The sequence below is a fragment of the Pinus tabuliformis genome, chromosome 7 (genome assembly GCF_031772625.1).
Source record: "Pinus tabuliformis cultivar Carrire ecotype Pingquan chromosome 7, CPIR1, whole genome shotgun sequence".
Classification (NCBI taxonomy): Eukaryota; Viridiplantae; Streptophyta; class Pinopsida; order Pinales; family Pinaceae; genus Pinus; species Pinus tabuliformis.
In genome coordinates, this window is record NC_142293.1 from 857832026 (window position 1) to 857852579 (window position 20554).

Sequence of the window (20554 nt, forward strand, 5' to 3'; positions counted from 1 at the left end):
ATGCTCAAGAAGAGCTCTTTACACATGTCTTTGACTCTTTGACTTTCCTAGACCTATTTATTTATTTAATTTTTTACACCCTTAATATTTATTTATATATTCCTTTTTTTTTCATTTATTGATTTAGTTATTTTTTTAACGCCTTCTCTTTTATTTTTATTCCCTTGTTAAAATTAAATAATTGATTAATTAATTACTTAATAAAATAAATTGATTATTATTTTTTAATGAACACCGTCTCTTTTATTTTTATTCCCTCATTAATATATTTTTTTAAAAATAATTTTTACTCTTTATATTTATTTATTTATTCCTTTTATTCATTTATTGATTTAGTTATTTTTATTTTATTATTTAGTTATTATTTTTAATCCTTATTTTTCCAATTCATTACCAAATAAACAATTATTCAATAAAATAAAATAATGCATAAATAAATTAGTTAATCAAGTAAATAAATAATTATACAAATTAGAATTCCCTACCCTAGTCAAATATAGCCGTTTGGTTATTAAAAATAAATAAATTATAATAATAGATAAAAAATTGTTTAAATATATTAATTTCCCTCCTTGGTCAAATTTAATCGTTTTCCTCTAGCCGTTAGGATGACCTATCTTCCTATTTAACCTTCCTCTGAGATCTGTCTCTTCATCTTGTCTTGAAGATGAACCACACTGGCTAGTTCGAAACGCGTCAACCAAATATTGGCAATGTGATTTTTTCCGAAAATCTTCATTAATAATAAGTTATGGATCACAAAAGCTTGAATTCGAAACTCATTCTTATCATTTATAAAAATAATATTTCTTTTTCTTGACAAGTACAAAGATCAAAATTACATTTGTAAATACTGAACCTAGTTACACTTTCTTCAACAGAGAGATCATCACATTATGAAGTCAAAGATGTGTCATGCTTGTCATCTGCTAGACATCAAGTTGGTGGAGCACCTTATCTTCTATTGCCTTAGATATAATGAGATAGGAGGAGCTTCCACTATCTTTACAAAGTTAGGAGAATCCCTTACTATTTTTCTTTTGATTCTTCTAGGAAAGGTGTCTAGCAATCTTCTTAAGGGAAGTACAAAATTTTAGAGGACAGATTCTATGGGTCTACCCAAGAAAAAACTTATTAAGTTGATCCCTTCATTTTTTCTCCTAGTCTTTGGTGGAAGATGACCTTTAAGTGCTGTGTAGAGTCCCATGTGACATCCACTTCTAGATCAATGAAACATCATGTTTCTTTGAGGTCTACAATTAGAAGAACAATTGCCACTAGAGCCTTGAGGAGGCTTCACTCATGATAGTTTAACTATTTGCTCTCCCATCATCTTGACTTCCTAGAGTCTCATCACCAATTTCTCCTCAATGACCTTTAGTGTTAGGAGAATTGTGATAGATGTTTGTAATATCCCTAAGGAAAATTAACAATAAATATGCAAAGCAAACATAGACAAAAACACCATAAAACAGTGACAAAAATCAGATCACAAATTGACACCAAAACTGCGCTACTGAGCTCTTTTTATCAATGAAAATGGGTGTACAATAAGGTGCTGGAATGAGTGCACTCGGGGTTGCTCAAGGCAAGCTAGCAAAGCCCAAATGACAAATAAGACACCCTTCCTTTGATTTGCTGCTATGCTGCTCAAGCTCTGCGTTGAAGATGCCTAGAAATATGTTGCTGGCTGAATGAATCTGCTGCTAGGGCTTTCTCCCATGCTTAGAAAATTTTGGGAAATTAATCCCAACCTCTCCACCAAATACCCAGAATAACCCACGAAGGAATTGGCCTTTGCTTGACTTCGAAAATTTGGCTTTATTTCCCCTCTATGGCTCAACTGTTGGTAATTCGACCCACTGTTGCAAATGACCTCCAAAATGGCTGCAATACTCCTCAAAATGTCCCCCAGGCCTTCACTCAAAGTTTCAGCCAAATTCCCAACTCACTCCATCTCCCGGAGTGCTCCCACAAAACACTGCGCAATCCTTGTGCTGTTGTAGCTGCCCCTCTCCCAAAAGTTCGATCCTCTTGATGGTAGTGCAAAAATGGCAAGGTGAAACTCCCTCCTTGGGCTGGCACTCGAAGTCCACCAAAGCAAGGGCTGAGATCTCTGCTCAGAGACACTCGTGTGCTAAACAACACTTGCAGACTTGGCTTCAGCTCAAGCGTGCTCTTGTCTTAGACAATTTTGTAAATGATAGATGAATGAGCCAAATGAGTGTCTCTTCCTCCTTTTGTCAAGATGCCTCCAAAAATGCCCATGTGGGCCCACATCAAACTCCTCACACCAATTCTGCTCCAATGAGAGCGTACTTCCCATGTGGGCCGAAATTCTCTTGTGGTGGCCCCCACGCTCCACCAAAGCCACAATTTTTCCTCTAGCTCTAATGTTTGAGTGCCTCTTAAGCCAAAAGTCAAATGTGGGTCCTCTAAGCCCACTTTTCCTAAGTGCATCCGTGCAATAAACCAAAAATGAGCAAAAAATGATATTTACTTAGCAAAATACTAAGTGGGAATATCACAATGTTCAATTTCTAGCCATGATCGTCCATCCTAGAGTCCTCATCACATGTTTATATCAGAAATAGAGTATCAGGCAATGCATTGGTCCATTGAAGATTGATGACCTTATTGGGGAGTCCTTTTCATCTTCCTTTCATTTTGCTTCTGCTTCTAGACTTGATGTATTTTGACACCAATATATTTTTGTTCATCAGGGGTTTTGTACTTTTAAAAATTTTTTATCGCTATTATCTATCTCTTTAGCTCGTTTGCTTGTTGTCGAGATTTGTAGCTTGGGAGGTACTCCAAACCTAGGGTACAGGGTTGTGGAGGAATTGGCACCACAAAAGTCATTTGTGGGCTAAGTACCCAAGAGGTGGGTTTTGCACCCAAGCTTGTGGGTGTGAAACCATGCATGGTTTTGATGATTTGACACTTGGAGATTATGGGGCACCCTTAATGGAGCAAGGGGCTGCCAAGAACACCAAGGGAGCATGTGCCAAATGGGAGAAAAAGGTTTTTTTTGTTTATATATATGGGCAAAGTGGCGCAAAGAATAAATTCGGCTTGATCTTAAGGAGGCCCAAGAGAGGGCTAGACGTTGGCACTCATGATCATATAATTATAAGTGATGTGAGGCCTCATTTGGCATCCAATCATCCAAGAGCAACTAATCATAAGGGGAGGAACACATCTAATCTGGCCGCAGACAATTGGAGCACCAACCGAAGTTGAGGAAGGGAAGTATTTGAGTCTTTCTTGTGACAGGTTGGAGGCCGAGTTTGGTAGGAGCAGGCCAAGCTTAAAGGTGGAAGATTCTGTGCACAAGTATAGGTGGAATTCTTTGTTTGATAGGGCCGAAAATTTCTGTGTAGGTGCAGGTGGACAACTCACTGTTTAAGAGGGTCGAGAGGGCCTAAAAGGAGTCTTTCCTAGGCCGCATTCTCACAAGGCACCAACGCAGGGATAGGTGATCTAAAGAGGAGGATAACCGCAGGTTTGGAAGGGTTGTTTGGCAAGAAAAGTGCAGTTATGAAGTTGTCACAAATTGCTCTAACCAGAGGGCTGAAATTCTAGAAGTAGGTACATAGGCCTAGCTACTTTGAAGACAAAAAGGTTGACATCCAAAGGTATGTGATTGTTCTTCCATGGTTGATGTTGTTTTCTAGGTGATGGTGTCCAATTTGGACAGAGTTTGGAGGACATCTTGTGTACTGTTTGGAGGGTAGTTAGAAGGTGTGTTGTGTGCCCTAAGTGCAGACCTATAAAGGAGCATAAGTCTGCTAGGAGAGGCAGATTGGTTAGCGTAATGGTTGATCCCTTGAAGGAAGAAGTGGCAGCCAAAGACAGCTAGTGAACAAGCCCTAGTCTATTGTTGAAGAAGGACATTCTACAGTGAAAGTGGGCAGCCTTCGTGCCCTTGACTTGTCTTCATATAGCAGCAGAGGAAGGCAGAAGTGGGCAGCCAAGGAGCTGTTCACAAACGGAGTTGTGAACAACTACAAGAAGACCCTATGTGCTGATGACTTGATGGACTAAGGAGCAGCTAGAGGGCAAAAGTATTTGCAGCTGTGTTCGGTGACCTAAAGGACTTGTGATCATTGATAGAGGCAGATTGGTGGAGCTGCAGATTGGAAGCAAAAGGACCAACTACTGTGTTCAGGGTACACGGATCGAAAGGAGCCGAGGTCATCTATATTAGCGAGTAAGTCAGTTCTATCTTGTTCAACGTAGATTGGTTGTCAATGACTGACACCAAACCCTAGTTGTATTTATTGTATTAGTGATTGTATGAAGGCCATGATCCCTAGTATGGAAGCCCTAGACAGTTGTATTAAAGATTGATTAATATAACGATGTTGGGTTGAAAATTATAAAAAGTTGTCTATTGTGCACTAGTTGATTTACTGCTGTGTTTATTCCACTGTGCAAAGTAGTCTTGTTGTGGCATTTGAGTTTCTTGTCAGAGATTATAAGACCCTAACTTAGAATTTTGAGTGCTGTGGAAATTCAACATGGTATCAAAGCTACTTTGAAGGGCCATTGAATTAGAAGCTGTCTTTCTTGTGACAGGTTGGAGACCGAGTTTGGTAGGAGTAGGCTGAGCTTAAAGGAGGCAGATTCTGTGCACAAGTATAGGTGGAATTCTCTGTTTCACAGGGCCAAAAATTTCTGTGTAGGTGCAGATAGACGCCTCACTGTTTAGGAGGGCCGAGAGGGCCTAAAAGGAGTCTTTCCTAGGCTGCATTCTCACAAGGCACCAGCGTAGGGATATGTGACCTAAAGAGGAGGATAACCACAGGTCTGGAAGGGTTGTTTGGCAAGAAAAGTGTAGTTCTGAAGCTATCTCAGAATACCCTAACCAGAGGGCTGAAATTCTGGAAGTAGGTGTACAGGCCTAACTACTTTGAGGATAGAAAATTTGACGTCCAAATGTATGTGATTGTCCTTCCATGGTTGATGTTGTTTGCTAGGTGATAGTGTCCAGTTTGGAGGACACCTTGTGTACTGTTTGGAGGGAAGTTAGAAGGTGTGTTGGGTACCCTAAGTGCAGATCTATAAAGGAGCATAAGTCTGCTAGGAGAGGCAGATTGGTAGGCCTAGTGGTTGATCCCTTGAAGGAAGAAGTGACAGCCAAAGAGGGCTACTGAACAAGCCCTAGTCTATGTTGAAGGACATTCTACAGTGAAAGTGGGAAGCGTTCTTACCCTTGATTTGTCTTCATATAGCAGTAGAGGAAGGTAGAAGTGGGCAGCCAAGGAGCTATTCACAAACAAAGTTGTGAACAGCTACAAGAAGACTGTTTGTGAACAGCTACATGAAGACCCTATGTGCTGGTGACTTAATGGACTAAGGAACAACTAGAGGGCAAAAGTATTTGGAGCTGTGTTCAGTGACCTAAAGAACTTGTGATCATTGATAGAGGCAGATTGGTGGAGTTGCAGACTGGAAGCAGAAGGACCAGCGGTTGTGTTCAGGGTATGTGGACAGAAAAGAGTTGAGCCCGACTATATTAGCGAGTAAGTCGGTTGTAACTTGTTCAGGGTACATTGGTTGTCAAAGGACTGACACCAAACCCTAGTTGTATTTATTATATTGCTGATTGTATGAGGGCCATGATCCCTGGTATGGAAGCCCTAGACAATTGTATTAAAGATTGATTAATATAATGAAGTTGGGTTGAAAATTGTAAAAAGTTGTCGACTTTGCACACTAGTTGATTTACTGTTGTATTTATTTTGCTGTGCAAAGTAGTCTTGTTGCATTTGAGTGGGTTGTGTCAGAGATTGTAAGACCCTAACCTAGATTCTTGAGTGTCGTGTGTGAAAAATTTGGAAGACCCAAATTTCTACTGCAACAACTGATTAAGTATCTTCTATTTGTTAAATTACTGAACAAATTATTTACTGCATCCTACAACAAATACCGAAACTAATACACTGCAGCCTTCACCAATTAAATTAAATGCGGAAACAAGAAATTGAGCAAGAAAGAAATACACAACACATGACATTGTTATTTTTGGACAAATGTCCCTGGAAAAACCCAATGTGGGAAAACCGGTGCAACAACTGAGGGTTTTAATTATTATGCAGTAGTAAATCTGAGTACAATTCGTTGGATGCCCAACTGGCTATCCGATACAGAGAGAAACTGGCAAAAAGGTTAGTGAGAGAAATCTCACACTGTTCTGGGAGATTCGATTCTGATCAGGGGCTTGCTGACTGGCCCCACGCTGCCTCTGCGCAGCTTTTGCGTCAACCCTACGCAGAACTGCATCACTGTCGTTGGGCTCTTAAGTAAATCCCTCTGCTGACTAGAAATTTGATCTCCAGGCCTTCCAGTCTCACACCCCGACTTCCTGCACTGAATCTCGTCTCTCCTAGTTGAAATTTGAACTCCCTTTGAAGCTTTGTGCTGTCTTTGCGCTGCCTCGCTGAATTGCTCTTTGCCTTGTCTGCCTTGCACTCCCCAGACCTGGAAACCTTCCTCCTGTCTACTATCCCTACCCCTCACTGTAAGAAATCACCTTGATCGATTCTCTAGCAACTACTGCGCTGCCTTCTCTGAGAAATTCGATCTCTTGATCTCTCTTTGATGTGTTTTCCAAATGCCCATCGAGTTCCTTCTTATAATCCTCTAGTTGAATAATCAACGACCCAAATTAGATTCTAATCAATGGCTTAGATCATTTGGACTCGATCGTCATCTTCTTCTAGAAGTTTCACCCTCAGTTTGATTAATACCCTTTAATTATTTTAATTTCCTAAGTTTAGACTTAGGCATCCATTAAAAATAATTAATTATTTTAATAAAACTGTCTCCGGGTGGAATTTTCCAAAACGAATTCTGGGTATTTTGGAATACATGTGTCCTAGCCTCCCTGCAAATTTTGAGGCTTAGAGCACATCCGATGCCTACTAGAAATCAATAGAAATTCAACACGTGTGTTTGGAGTTATATTTGCAGGCCAACTATGTATTTACAACAAGTTCCATTGACCTACCATTTTTACCAAAAACACCTTGTGGAAAATACCGAGGGATGCTTTCACATAGTTGTCAATAGCATCCCTAGCAAACCTACTAGTGTAGAGTTTAGACTAGTGTGCCACACCCAAAGGTATTCAAACTCGACACCTGCTGGCACAAAATTAGCCAAATGTCCATCAACATTGGTGACAATTGGTTAATCTATTCTTTGGGGTCTTGTTGACCTACTATTGTGGCCATTCATTGGATAGTAATAAAATTGTCTTATCGTCTCTTATCTGCTATTAACCTTTTGCACTTTATTCTTTATTTCCTTCTGTTCAATTTGCTATCATTTTCTGTTGTGTACTGTGCCTCTAATTTCTTTTATACTTGGCTAGTTGGTAAGATTAAGTTTTAGTTTAGGTGCGAATTATGTTAGGGTTTTTCTTATTCATTATTATTGAGGTTAAAAATCCTAGAGGAACCTGGCTTCAAGCATTGTGCTGGGTATGTGTCGCCAATATTTGTTGAATCCATATTTAAACCCAACACATGTCCCACCTTCTGTGGCCCAGGGTATTCCCCCTAATTGGAGTATTTGACAACTTTGGTTTGAGAACTAGTATATGGTAAAACCTTTTGTATTTTGTCAAGAATTCTTGGATATGCATAGTTTATATGGAAATGCTGTAAACACAGAATGAATTGGTTGTTTTTCATATGAAGTATGTCATTCACATGCAATTGTTATCATCCTTCAACTTTCCTTAGATGCACATTATCATGAATTGCATCAGACCAATGTTCCATGGGGATGCATCCCCTAGGGTTGGGTGCACGCACCTCTCGCACCTGGGATGGGAGGATGTCTAGGGAAATGTTTCCCCATGTCCCCCTTTTTGGGAGACACTACTCCCCAAAAAGGGAATTGCATCAGATCAATGTTCCATGGGGATGTGTCCCCTAGGGTTGGGTGCACTCACCCCTTTCACTCCATGCACCTGGGATAGCGGGATGCCTGGGGAAATGTTTCCCCATGTCCCCCTTTTTGGGAGATGCTTCGAATTGCATTAGATCAGTGTTCCATGGCGTCCCTTAGGGTTGGGTGCACGCACCCCTCACACCTACACACCTGGGATAGGGGGACATCTGGGGAAATGTTTCCCCACATCCCCCTTTTTGGGAGATGCTACTCCCCAAAAAGGGTGCTTCTGGGTGTCCCCCTCAGAAAGGGTAGGCGCCCCCCCTTAATTTTGTTTGAAAACAAAAAATTATGAGGAAGCTTAATATTGAACCATAGGCCCCTATACTAATGCTATGTAATTAATGGTAATATTAAATTCTTAAAGTAAAAGTTTCATCCTTTTACTTAAATTTTTAATATTACCATGAAATGACTCAGGATGTTTGAGAGTGGTTCCAACCTCATCACACTTCATATGGAGAAAATAGATATTCATATCCCATTCAAAATTCAGCAGACTTAACAGTTTTTAGGATTTCATGATTGGGGGGATTCCAATGTTTCCATTGGATTCTATCAAGTATGAGGGTCTGGAACTAGCATTTAACAAACCCAAAATCAACCCTTTTGAAGGGGGACATGTCCCCCTCAATTTTGTCTAATAACCCTTGAAATTAAGAAAAAAATTAAATAAAAACAAAATTAAAAAAACCTAAAATTAAAACTAAAAAGAAAAATTCAAAACAAATATCAAAACCTAAACTAATTTGCAATCCCTAACTCACTCATTCGACTTGGCTTACCACACAGTGCTATATGACTTACTAGTTAACTGTTGTCTCTCCTCCCCCGCGATTCTTCTTCAATGCACATTGTCCATTTTTAATTTTTAGTTTTAACTTTTGAGTCTTCATTCTAGATATCGATGACCTTAGATGGGTTCTTTGACTCGTCACTCTTTACTATTTTTGAGTTTTAGTTATATCAATTTACCATTCTAGTCTTCAGACTTTAGCATCTACTATAGTCTATTTTGCTTAGTTCTAATTAGATTCTAGAATGATGAATTTAAATTTTAAGTCAATTTAGAATCTAGAATGATGAATGATGAATTTAATTTTTAAATCAATGTAGATTCTAGAATGATAAATATGGATCAATGTATTTGAATCTCGTGGTATATGGATGAATGATACACACATCAGTATGAATGATGAATATGGGTCATTGTATTTCATTATTTAATTCAATTATGTATGGGTCAATGTATTTATATTTTCATTATTGACTATATATATATATATATATATATATATATATATAAGTTATATACCTTGACGCCCCCCCATCCCCCCTAAATTTCCTTAAAATTTGAGGGTACTCCTACACGTCCCCCCTGTGCATCTCTCCGCACCCGCATCCCCCAGTCCCGGAGTCTTGGTGAAACATTGCATCGGACTTCTGCATAATTGTGCTATTTGGCTAATGTGCTGTACGAAGAAACATCAAATCATACATACCAGTGGAGTAACTAGTGGTGAAAATGGATGTATTGCTTTTAAAATCATAATTCAAAAGTTTGATTGACAGAGGCCAATTTTTTGTTGTTGAAATAATTGCTTAAGATCCCAACTTTAAGCCCTTTCTTTTTGTTTGTTCTTGCCAGGTTTGAGAAAGCACCTGGATAGGTTTTTTTGCTCTGTAGATCAAGATGGTGATGGAGAAATTGAACAACACGAAGCAACAAAGGTGAAATAAGTTTGTTTATTCTGTCTCATTAGGGCATTTGTGTTTCCTTTTATGTTTTTTTCTTTCATGTCTTAAGTTTCTTCGACAATGAACATTTGAGGCAGCTTTGCCTAGAAACTAAAATGATATAATCTTCCAATGAAAAAGGTGAACGATGATTTTGACTTAGGTTTTGTCATCTTATAGCTAGTAAGCCATTATTGGGTATATATATCTCTGTTTGGTTCATTTTACTGTGTCAGCACACATCTAGAAATCTCTATGCTCTATTCAAAGATATAACATATTGGGAAACATGCCGCTGGTTAGTTTTATTCAATTTGTTGGGGAATTATATCTGAATTTTATTGCAAAGTTTGGGGATGGTGTATATTACCTGAATTTAACTATGCATTTGGATGGAGGGAAGCTCATCTGCTGGCCACTTTAGCAATTGGTAGCCCATTGGGAACTTAGCTGGACTTGAACCTTAGCCGAATTAGAACTGGAGACCTGATGGCAAACTTCACCTCAAAGTAGTCTGTTTGAATGCATTGAGAGATAATCTACTGGGCTATCAATTGTCTTAATTATGAAGATATGGTCAGTGGTTTCGTCACTGCTTCATTTGTTGTGATAAATGAGCAAGGTCTACAATTGAGACAAATGAAGGGCAACCCAAAAGGAGAACCATTTCCACACAGGCTCCTGTTGTTGATTGGTTTAGCATTCTTGTACGGGTCCTCACAAGGTGCTAGGTGGTACCACACAGGACAAGTGCTGGGAACCTTGACAGAAGTGCCTACTCTTGAAGTCCAACTCCTACAAAAGGCTGTGGGAGGCTGCCCTACATACACAAGTATCTCCACCAAAAAATTAGTAGACCAGTGCCTTGTATAGGTACCTTGGTGAAAGTAGGAGTTGATTTTTTTTAATTTTACTGATTTGTAAATGGAATTAAATGCAGAAATAATGTAGAACAACAAATAGAATATCACTCTAACCTCAGAAAGTAACTCTTGAAATAGTACAAAGTGGTACTCTTACCAATTGGGGAATGATTTTTCTTGATTCACCTCTTGGTAGTTTGCTTAAAATGGATGATTAGGTCGTTGTTCTGCTCTTTTCAGACATGCAAAGTAGAAAAAACGCAGAAAAAAAACAAGAAAAATGCCCTTTTGGGGCCACCCATAAGTGTGTAAACCCACTAAATTAATGGATTTGTGGGCGGAAGTTCTCAGGAAGCAAGTTAGTAACTATTGACAAAAATTGCATAGCACTAAAGATTTGCAAAGATCTCAGAGTTTTAGGTAATCTGGAAACTACTTGTAGTGATTTGGGGACGAAACCCCCGTGGTCAAAACCTAAAAAATTATTCCAGCAGTCAAATAAATTTTTAATGGCTGGAAATTGTATACTTTTATTCCAGGAACTAATGATAATGTTATAGTATTAGATCTGGAATTAAACAAATGGTTTTAGGTAATAGATACTTGGTTTCTCCCTTTGTTTAAGGATTTTGATGGATTTGCCATAAGTATTTTGTTATATTAAATTGTGGATCTGCAAAATGCTTATAATACTCTTGTGAAAATTGAAATATAAAAAATAATTTTACAGAAAATCAGAGGGTAAACTATCTTGGGTTGATAAAAAAATCTAATATCAAGACACCTAAGATATACTAGCTAGCGAAGTAAAATTTTGAGTAGAAGCTGGGAATTTATTATATTTTTTGTATTTTTATTTTTGTAAACGAAAAAAGAAAGAGGTTTTCTATTTTTTCGAAGAATGGTTGCTGCAATGAAGCTTATTTTGGCCTTGCTTACATTTAAAATATTGGATTGTGATCACAACTCCCTCTAAATTGGCTATGCACCCTGGATTAGAAAATGGGACTGGAATGTAGCAACTATCACACCCAATTATAGTCTAGAACAATTGTATAGGCTCCCAAATCCTACAGGAAAGATTCTCTCCTTCAGAATGTTTCCAACTGTTGGGCTAAATATGGCACCAAGTAGGATCTAAACCTTGTTGAAGGAACACTTAATAAGGGCTTGTCTAACACTTGGATTTGATTACCTATTAGTGCCAACAAAGGGACAGATGAGGTACCCCGATCTCTCCTTCCACATGACTGTTGTCCTTCAATTGACCAACCCAGTCGCCTTGTAGTAATTTGGTGTACCTGTATCTATTCTATGAAGAACTTTTGCCATATAAAACTAAGAAGAGAAAGCATAAGATAAGATAATTTAATAACTGTTCAATAAATGACAACAAAAGTAGGTCCATGGGACAACTGAGCACAATGATGTCAATACAGAGCAAGATTACTAAAATATCTCCTATATAAAGTATAAGAAGCAAAGTAGAAACATGAAGTCTATTAGTGAAAACATGAGAAACCCATAGGATCCAAGTGCAGGCAACCTCAATAGGAGGGAGATGTGTAAAGGGAAAGAATCTAGGGATTGGTTCATGATCCACTAGATCTACCTCTTTTGAGATCTAAAGGCCAAATGAAGAAAACTCAAGATAGGATGATGTCTCAAAGAAGAGCTAGGGGAAACTTTGGACCCTCTATTGTGCTGTTTCCTGGCTGCTATAACTCATTGCTGATGTCTAGGTGATTTGATTTGCTTGCTAGTAAAGGATCTAGTCTATTGGCATCTCTGAGGTCTCGGGGGAGGGGGAATGTCCATCTGGTCTGTACTGTTTTGGAGTTAGTAGCAATGTTGTCATCATCCCATTTCTTAGTGCCTCTAGCTGTTGCGAGTATTGTAAAGAAGGAGGTAATCTGTTGAATAGGATCCAACCTAGGAGGTAGATGGAGAGTGTGGGTATGAAGTTTGAGGGCCTCTTGTATGTAAAGGGATAAACATCTTTGATTTGAGTATTGGAAGAAATTGGAAAGGGTCTGGATCCCCCTGATTAGGCGATAAAATCTCCTATGGATCTCATTATAAATGGGGCAATGGAAGATGAAGTGCTCCTTCTACTCAATTTGTCAAAGATGACATAGCTAGCAGATTTTGTCTAAACGGTGTATTTGGTGGTTTGTTTTAATTTGCAGTCGATGAGATCTAACTTTGAATTGTCCAAAGGGAATTTGAAGGGCATGCATCTAATGGTGAACTGTGTAATGGGGATGAACAATGAGTCCGCCCATCATCACCATGAAGTCCTCAACATAGAAGGCCATCGTCATATGTAACCCACACTCAGGGTTTGTCCAAGTGACATGTACTTGTTGATTTTCTAATAGCAAGATAGACTAGAACAATTTTCTTCTTGATAACTACTTCCAATGATACAATTTTAACTTCTTTAGAGCATTCAAATCATCAAGAAAATTTCAACCATTAAGATCAATAGAGCAGTAGAGATCACAATGAGACAATGAAACAAATGACACCAAAATTACATGGGGAAAACTCCACTCCAAGGGGAAAAACCCAACAACCTTTCCTTATGAGAAATTGTTTTTTTCATACAGTTTGTACATCTAATTTTCTAGTGAAAATGTCAACCTTTGACCACAATAAATGCCAAGTCAAAATCAATTAAAAGAAAGAAAAGTCAATGATTTGGTCATTGGTCAAAGTTTGGTCAAGGGGCTAAATTTTGACGTGTAACTGTTGGCCAAAGGGTCAAAATTCGGTCCTACAACTCTACAGAGAAAGTTTACTCAAACCACAAAGTTTGACTTGTGGTCAAACCTCAGTCAATGCCCCAGAAACAACTTGAAACTTTGGTCGACATAAATTCAAAGATGCTAGGAATATTCAACCTTTAATTTCAGTCGACATCTTGGTCAAATAGCAGGAGAAAAGTCCAAGCCAAATCTGGTCAATGCAGAGAACAAAAAGTCAACTCGCTGGTCAAGATAGTCTTCTTCTTCGCACGTGTGAGTAGATCTTCTCCTGTAGAACAGGTCCGAATTGTTGTGGATGGATTCCCAAGTGGTGTGAATCGAATGCCAATATATAGTAGTCCAAATAGGTGGGTTTTGACCTTGGGTCAAACTGCTTCAGGAGGTGGGGTTGACTTGGAAAGCTAGAAAATTTATTTCTCCTTTGATTTTGATGATGAAAACACCGACCACAACTACAATTTCTCAATAGTACTTATTACCTGTTAGATATCCTCATGAACGATTGTATTCATCTCTTGTTTGGTTGTTAAAAATATCTAACTGGAGGAAGGCGGTCCAAAATAATACAAACTGAAGTAAGGAGATTTGAGACGTCGATTAACAATAGGCTAAGTATGGATATCTTTCACACCACTACGCTGTATCAACAAAGCTCTAAATACAGTGTAGAAGTGAGACAAAATTGAACACTGTCTCAGGTCGGAAGGGGTGAGCACCAAACTCTATAAGGATGATGGGCTGAGGAATTGTTTGTTTGCATCAAATGAAGCGACAAAGGAGGATGGTTTGTACTTTCTCTATTGTGGAGCAATCAGACTCTAGTAAACCAGGACCTTAAACCTTAGATCCATAAAGAATTGGGGCAGACAAGAGTGTCCACGAGCGACATCTAGGAAGAATGTCCTGAAAGTGATGCTGAAAACATTGTCCCTCTAGAAGAGCTAAGGACCCATAGCCCTTGTTGATTTGGGTTGAAGTGCATGCCACAAACTAAAGGAGAACTTGTGAATAATACCCCTAGATAAGTTCATGTGTAGGTGATCTCAATCTCCTCACCTTTGAAAAAGAAGTGGTGATGAATAATCAATCCACACAAAGGTTTGCACTTGGAATAACTTCTATCGAATGGCACATGCTGTGATAGTTCAACGACAACCAATTTGGGATGAGGGTCTAACCTTTTATAAATTTCCTTGTAATTGCTAGTTGGAATCCCTCCTAAAATAATAACAGTTGATTTGTACCCACATGTTGAAGAATAAGTCACGTACATGAGAATATGTTTCTTTTACACGAGAAAATAGTCACCCACTAGAGTGTTGATTTGCTTGACTTAAACAATTATTTGACGCGAAGACTCGAATGTTGGTCGAATATGCTTGCATGAAGAATAGTGGCCCAACAACCTACCCAAGATGCACCAACAACTATATATTGAAAGAGATTCGACTCACATGTGTGAGTGTTTGACCCCACATGTGGCTAAGAGTGCTCATGAGTCTCTTAATGAGGCAATGCTTTAATCGGAGAGTAGAACGTTGGCCTCAATTTGTTATTGAGACATGAATAAATGGTCAGTACACTCCAACAACTTATTTTTGTTGAAATTCTGATGTTCTATGCTGTAACAATCACTTATTACAAAACTTCTTTATGCTGCAATATTAGATAAGCAATTGTAGATAGAACATAAATCAAATGCACAATAGAAGACAACCAAGAATACAATGAGACAGAGAATTTAGGTCCAATGACCAGGGCAAAACCCACAAGGGGAAAACCCAACCAAATTCTTCTTCTATTAGAAATCAATTGTTCAACAAAGATACAAAGTACAATGAGAGATCAAGAGAATGAGTAAGTTCACCCAAATCTGAACAAGCTGTAGCATGAAGATCACTGGTAGCAACAATAGATGCACACACTGAATCAACCTTCCCTTCAACTGAATCAACATTGAAACAATGAAGCACTGAATTAACCTTGGCTCACCAAGTTTTTCTCTTACTCTCTAAGTCTCTCTCACAATCTTTTTCAACTCTCTCCAACTCTTTCTCAAGTTCGAATTCTTCTTTCACAATGCACAAGTAGTGAGGGGAGAAAGAATGACACACACACACATACACATATATAGGAGGAACAACAAATTCATGCCATAAAGGAGGAGTAACTCGCATGCCAAGAGGAGTGGAACTCATACCCATTTAGGAGATGTAATTCATGCCATTAAAGAGGTATGCATGCCTTTGTAACTTATGCTTTTAAGAGAGAATGTAACATGTGCATTAAAGAGTGCGTAAGAGGAATCTTTTATGACGAGCTTTTATTGAGTGTAAGAGCATTAATGAAAGTGTAAGAGGAATATGCCATGCCAATAATGAGAGTGTAAGAGAACATTATTGAGAGCCATTATTGAGTAACTTGAATTTCCTTTCTAATAATAATATAATAGTATCATAAGAATAACTACACTAATATTGATGATTAAGTCGAAATTGAACTATTAGGATTGATTGATGATCAAAAGGGATTTTCCATCAACAATAATTGATTACCAATTGATGCAGGGTTATTTACTCTTTTTGGAAAGCCATAGTTGAGACTTTCTATTCAGAAATTCATCTTTGAGCTGCCAAATTTTCAACACTCCCTCTCAGTTAGGGAGGAATTTCTTTCTACAACAAAAGATCTCTGCTTTCTTTGCTCATCTTTGATCATCTCTGCTCTGTATCATCTGGAACAATGATGTCGCACTCTAATGAAGAAGAATCATCATACGGGAGCTCCGGCTACCACCCTATATCCATGGACAATAGGGGAGATTAATCTTGTTGAAGAATCTAGGGCACATGTAGTTAATGAGATTCTTCTTGACTTGTTAACTATTTGTGAGGCATTTTAATTTTCTTATTAGCACAATCTTCTCTTTGATATTATTAGAGTGTGTGTTTCTTATTTCATCAAATAGTTACCAAAGAACAAAGAGACAAGAACACAAGATGTTGGCATTCTATCAGGGCCAAAACCTCTTCCTCTTGGAGAGGAAAACCTGCACATAATTCTTCTTATAGAGATTCCAATTGACGAACACCAAGACCATGAACCTTGACCCACTAGGCCACTCCAAAACCAAGACACCTATCCTCTTCTTTACTATTGAGATCAACATCATCATTACTGCTTTATCAAGATCATCATCATGATTCCACAGGGATTCTTACAATTGCACCATTGCTCGCTTCATCACTGCGTCACCAAGGTCTTTCTACTGCTGCATTATCAAAGTTATCATGGAGATCATTATTGTTGTAACACTGTGATCATGGAGATCATTATTGCTGTAACACTGTGATCATCTCTGCACTTTCACGAGATAACAACAAGGTTTATGTATGTATATTGAGAGTATTCCTGTAGGACCACCGAGATCCTTATCATTGCTGTTATACCGAGTAGTGTGTGATCTTCCTCAAGACTGTGTGACTACATTCTTGTATGACTGTGTTTCAGTATTGAAACTGTGATTATAAGGAGGCCGAGACACTTATTACTTGCACCGAGATACAATACTTCATCACCGAGATCTTGTACCTCATCACCGAGATCCTGTGCCTTATGCACCCATCCGAAGTTGCAAACTACCCTGAGATTCTGTCTTCCTGCACCCATCTGAAGTTGCAGACTAGTCTGAGATTCTGTCTTCTTGCACCCATCCGAAGTTGCAGACTAGTTTGAGATTCAGTGTTCCTGCACCCATTCGAAGTTGTAGAGTAGTCTGAGATTCACGAGATCTGTACTTAACGTACCATCCGAAATTGCAGAGTAATCTGAAGTTTTGTACTTCTGTGGTTGACCGAGATTCTGCACCATCCGAAGTTTCAGAGGTTTACAAAATTGTCTTTTCTGTGGTGACCCTAGCGGGGTATATATAGTGGTTAGCGCTCCATATTAAGCCGACATGAACCAGCAAAGAGGTGTGACTTTATATGTGAGCCGACATGACTTCTTTTTAGCTATTTATTTCATTTTTGCAGGTTGACATGTCTGTTTTGCTTGCTGCCTTCTTCAAGAGGATTGTGCTTGTCTTGGAGGGTTGTTCTAGACATTAGGTTGACTCATATACATTACATATATGCTCAAGAAGATCTCTTTACACGTCTTTGACTCTTTGACTTTCCTAGACCTATGGAATGAGCAAGAAACTCATTCTTATAATTTACAAAAATAATATTTCTTTTTCTTGACAAGTACAAAGATCAAAATTACATTTGTAAATATTGAACCTAGTTACACTTTCTTCAACACTCCCTATTAACTAGGGAGGTATTTATAATGGTACTTGGTCATTCTCAATCTGAAGAATTTCTCATAAGAAGAATCAGATTGGTAACCCTTCTGTATAATATCATAGTAACCAACATTGTCATAGTGCAAGGTCTTGACTAACTCCATCTCTCCATGAGAGCTACAATGCTGGCGAGACCAATGATTATAGACACCTTCATCATTGTCTCTCAAGGTACATACGCCCCCGGGTGTTCACTGAGTATGAACTTCTAGGACTATTCTTATCTTGGGTTCCCAACCCTCAAAGCATATTGGTCCTCTTGCCTACTCTTATCTTGGATGCCCTACACATCCTCAAAGAGCATCAGATGCCATATGATTACCCAATCCTCCCATTCTTTCTTCCCATATGAAGACAAGAATGTTGTGTCTATCATGTGTCTTCATTTCCATTCATGGCCTTCACCTAGACTTACGATTGTTAGTCCTGGTCTAGTGCATGACACATGAAATAGAAAAACACAACTGTCACTCCTTTTTAATCAGGGGTGATCTAATCCAAGCTCCCTCTTGATCAGGGACTTGTCAGAGCTCCTTCTTAACAAGGGACTCTTCTTTTCATTAGCAACTTCTTCTTTGTGGGTCCTTCAGCTACTTGATCAACTTCTTTCCTTGATGTCATAGAGTTCAGTTGAGCTTCTTCCTTGTAGGGCATCAACCATCGATCACTTTCCTTCTTGGTTCATCATGTCATTCCTTTCTTCATGGAAAGTGGCCTTCTTGATACATATCTGGAACCTTCGTCATGTAGCTACTTCTTTCCCATCATGCTTCTTTCAGGAATTTCCATCCACCACATGAATGCCAATTGTACTTGTACTTACAATTCTTGTTCTGGTAGCCTTGCATGCACTCATCCATATACTATTCAAGAAATCAAAACATAACATTAAATTAAATCGCACCTTACTAGATGGCTCTTCATCATGACATCTTCCTGTAGGTACCAAGATCCTACTTTCATGTTGACATATCTCCCAAAGATATCAATTGTCAAGGGTCTTCATCTTTTCCATTAGAGTCTTCATATCTTTCGAGATTTCCTAGTCAAGTCTTCTTGGTCTTTTGGAATATGATCACCTTTATCAGGGTTGCATATCTCACGATCTCGTCCTTCCTCACACATTCCATTCCTAAGAGCTTTCAATCAAAGATTCTTTATTGTAGTCAACCACCTCATACTTTATATGAGTACATATTATGTTGATTTCATCTGGTGTGACTTATGCCTTCCTACATCCTTTTAAGGGAGGAGATCCTTTTTCTATTGATCGTGCTTCTCAAAATAGAAGTAATGATCCATGTTACCTGCAACCATATGACATGTCATTATAATATTAAACACAAGCATACATACCTTATTTTGCCTTCAGGTCATCGAGGCTTCTTCCAGCAGCTTCCTTGATTGAAGAAATCTTCAATCCCTTGATTTGCTTCATGTCATCACACCATTATCTCATGGAGTCCATAAGTTGGAATTCTTGTTGAAACACTTGCTTCCTCTCTAGATTAGTGAACCCTTCGATGAGGATTCCATCAGAGAATTTTGAGGATCTTGTATATCCCCAACTGGCAAATGTTTCCTTTTTGACTTAATGTATGATGAGCCTTGTCCCAAATGACTCCTTCCTTTTCTTCAATCTCCATTGAGGTTCCCAAGAGCTATATTATTCATGTTTGTCTGCCATGGGTTTTGTTCTTCATGATTCCCATGGTGATGTCACGAGTTCTTGTTTCTAATGCTTCCATGATGCCATGATGCATCTTATTATCTTGGTCATATCTATAACACAAGATTTAGGAGCTTATGATAGGATCCTTTTGTGAGGGATAACATCTTACTCATAGGAGAGATTTGTTACTCCCTCTTTCCTTGGTCCCTTTCTTCAGCTTCCTCCATCTTTCCAGTGATATGAGCTTCTTTCTATAAACTTTCCATAGCATTGAATCTTAGTTATACTTATTCGGTCTGCTTGAGGACCAAACTTGTCTTTCCTTTCTGCACATGTTTGAGTTCTTTTAACCTTCAATATTTTTGCCATCAACTTGCCTTTCTCTATCTAGCATAGAGACCACAAATTGTTGAATGAGGTAACCTTCTTGTTCATGGACAATTGTTACCTTGCTTATCAGTTAGAACGATGATGATTATCTTCCTTCCTAGATCTTGTAGATGGGATCTTATGAAGATATCCTACATCTTTTGATACCTTTACTTTCATGAAGATTAGATTTCATGTGACCTTCTTTATTGCACCTTCAGAGAATGAGTTTATCATCTACATCACTTTGATGTCTCCAATATTGCTATGTGAGGGGATCTTTCATAAGCATCCCTTTCCATAAATTTAGAGGAGACCTATTGATATGTTTAATGACTTCAGCTTCTTAGAGGACTATGACTATCCTCCTTCTTCATGCAAGGAATCTTGATGACCCATCCAACCTATAGATGTCCTTGCAATCATGAAATCATTTATCCAAACTTAATTATAGAATGAAAAGATACTTACTTGTCATGTGAAGATGAAATCTTTACCTAGATCATGTTGATGAAGAAGATGTATGAGGGCTTCTTCTTGGACGATCTTCTTTTAAGTGAGAAAGCCTTTCAATAGACAAGGTTGCTCTCTTTTGATGAGGATGATTTGCTGCTTCCTCAGATGGTCTTCTTCTAGGGCACGAAGATGATCCTTTGAAGATGTCCATGCCTTATTGCCTTCAATTTGCCTTCTTTTGTAGTTTAGATCAAGAATGCTTCTAGGACTTCGACTTTCTTCGAGATGATGTAATCTTCGTTTTTGAGGTCTTTGAGCTTCCTTACTTTGTAGACAATTTGATGAGGGTCTTGGTGGTCTTTTGATGATGACT

The 20554-nt window shown here is 38.5% G+C and overlaps 1 protein-coding gene across 1 annotated transcript in view; it reads left to right on the forward strand.

Annotated features, from left to right (window-relative positions):
- LOC149250309 (uncharacterized) overlaps nt 1-20554 on the forward strand; it is a 70432-nt gene that overhangs the window by 17153 nt on the left and 32725 nt on the right. The window contains exon 3 of the mRNA XM_089459024.1: nt 9614-9696. Coding sequence (XP_089315150.1) covers nt 9614-9696 — 83 coding nt within the window. The remainder of the gene's footprint in view (nt 1-9613; nt 9697-20554) is intronic.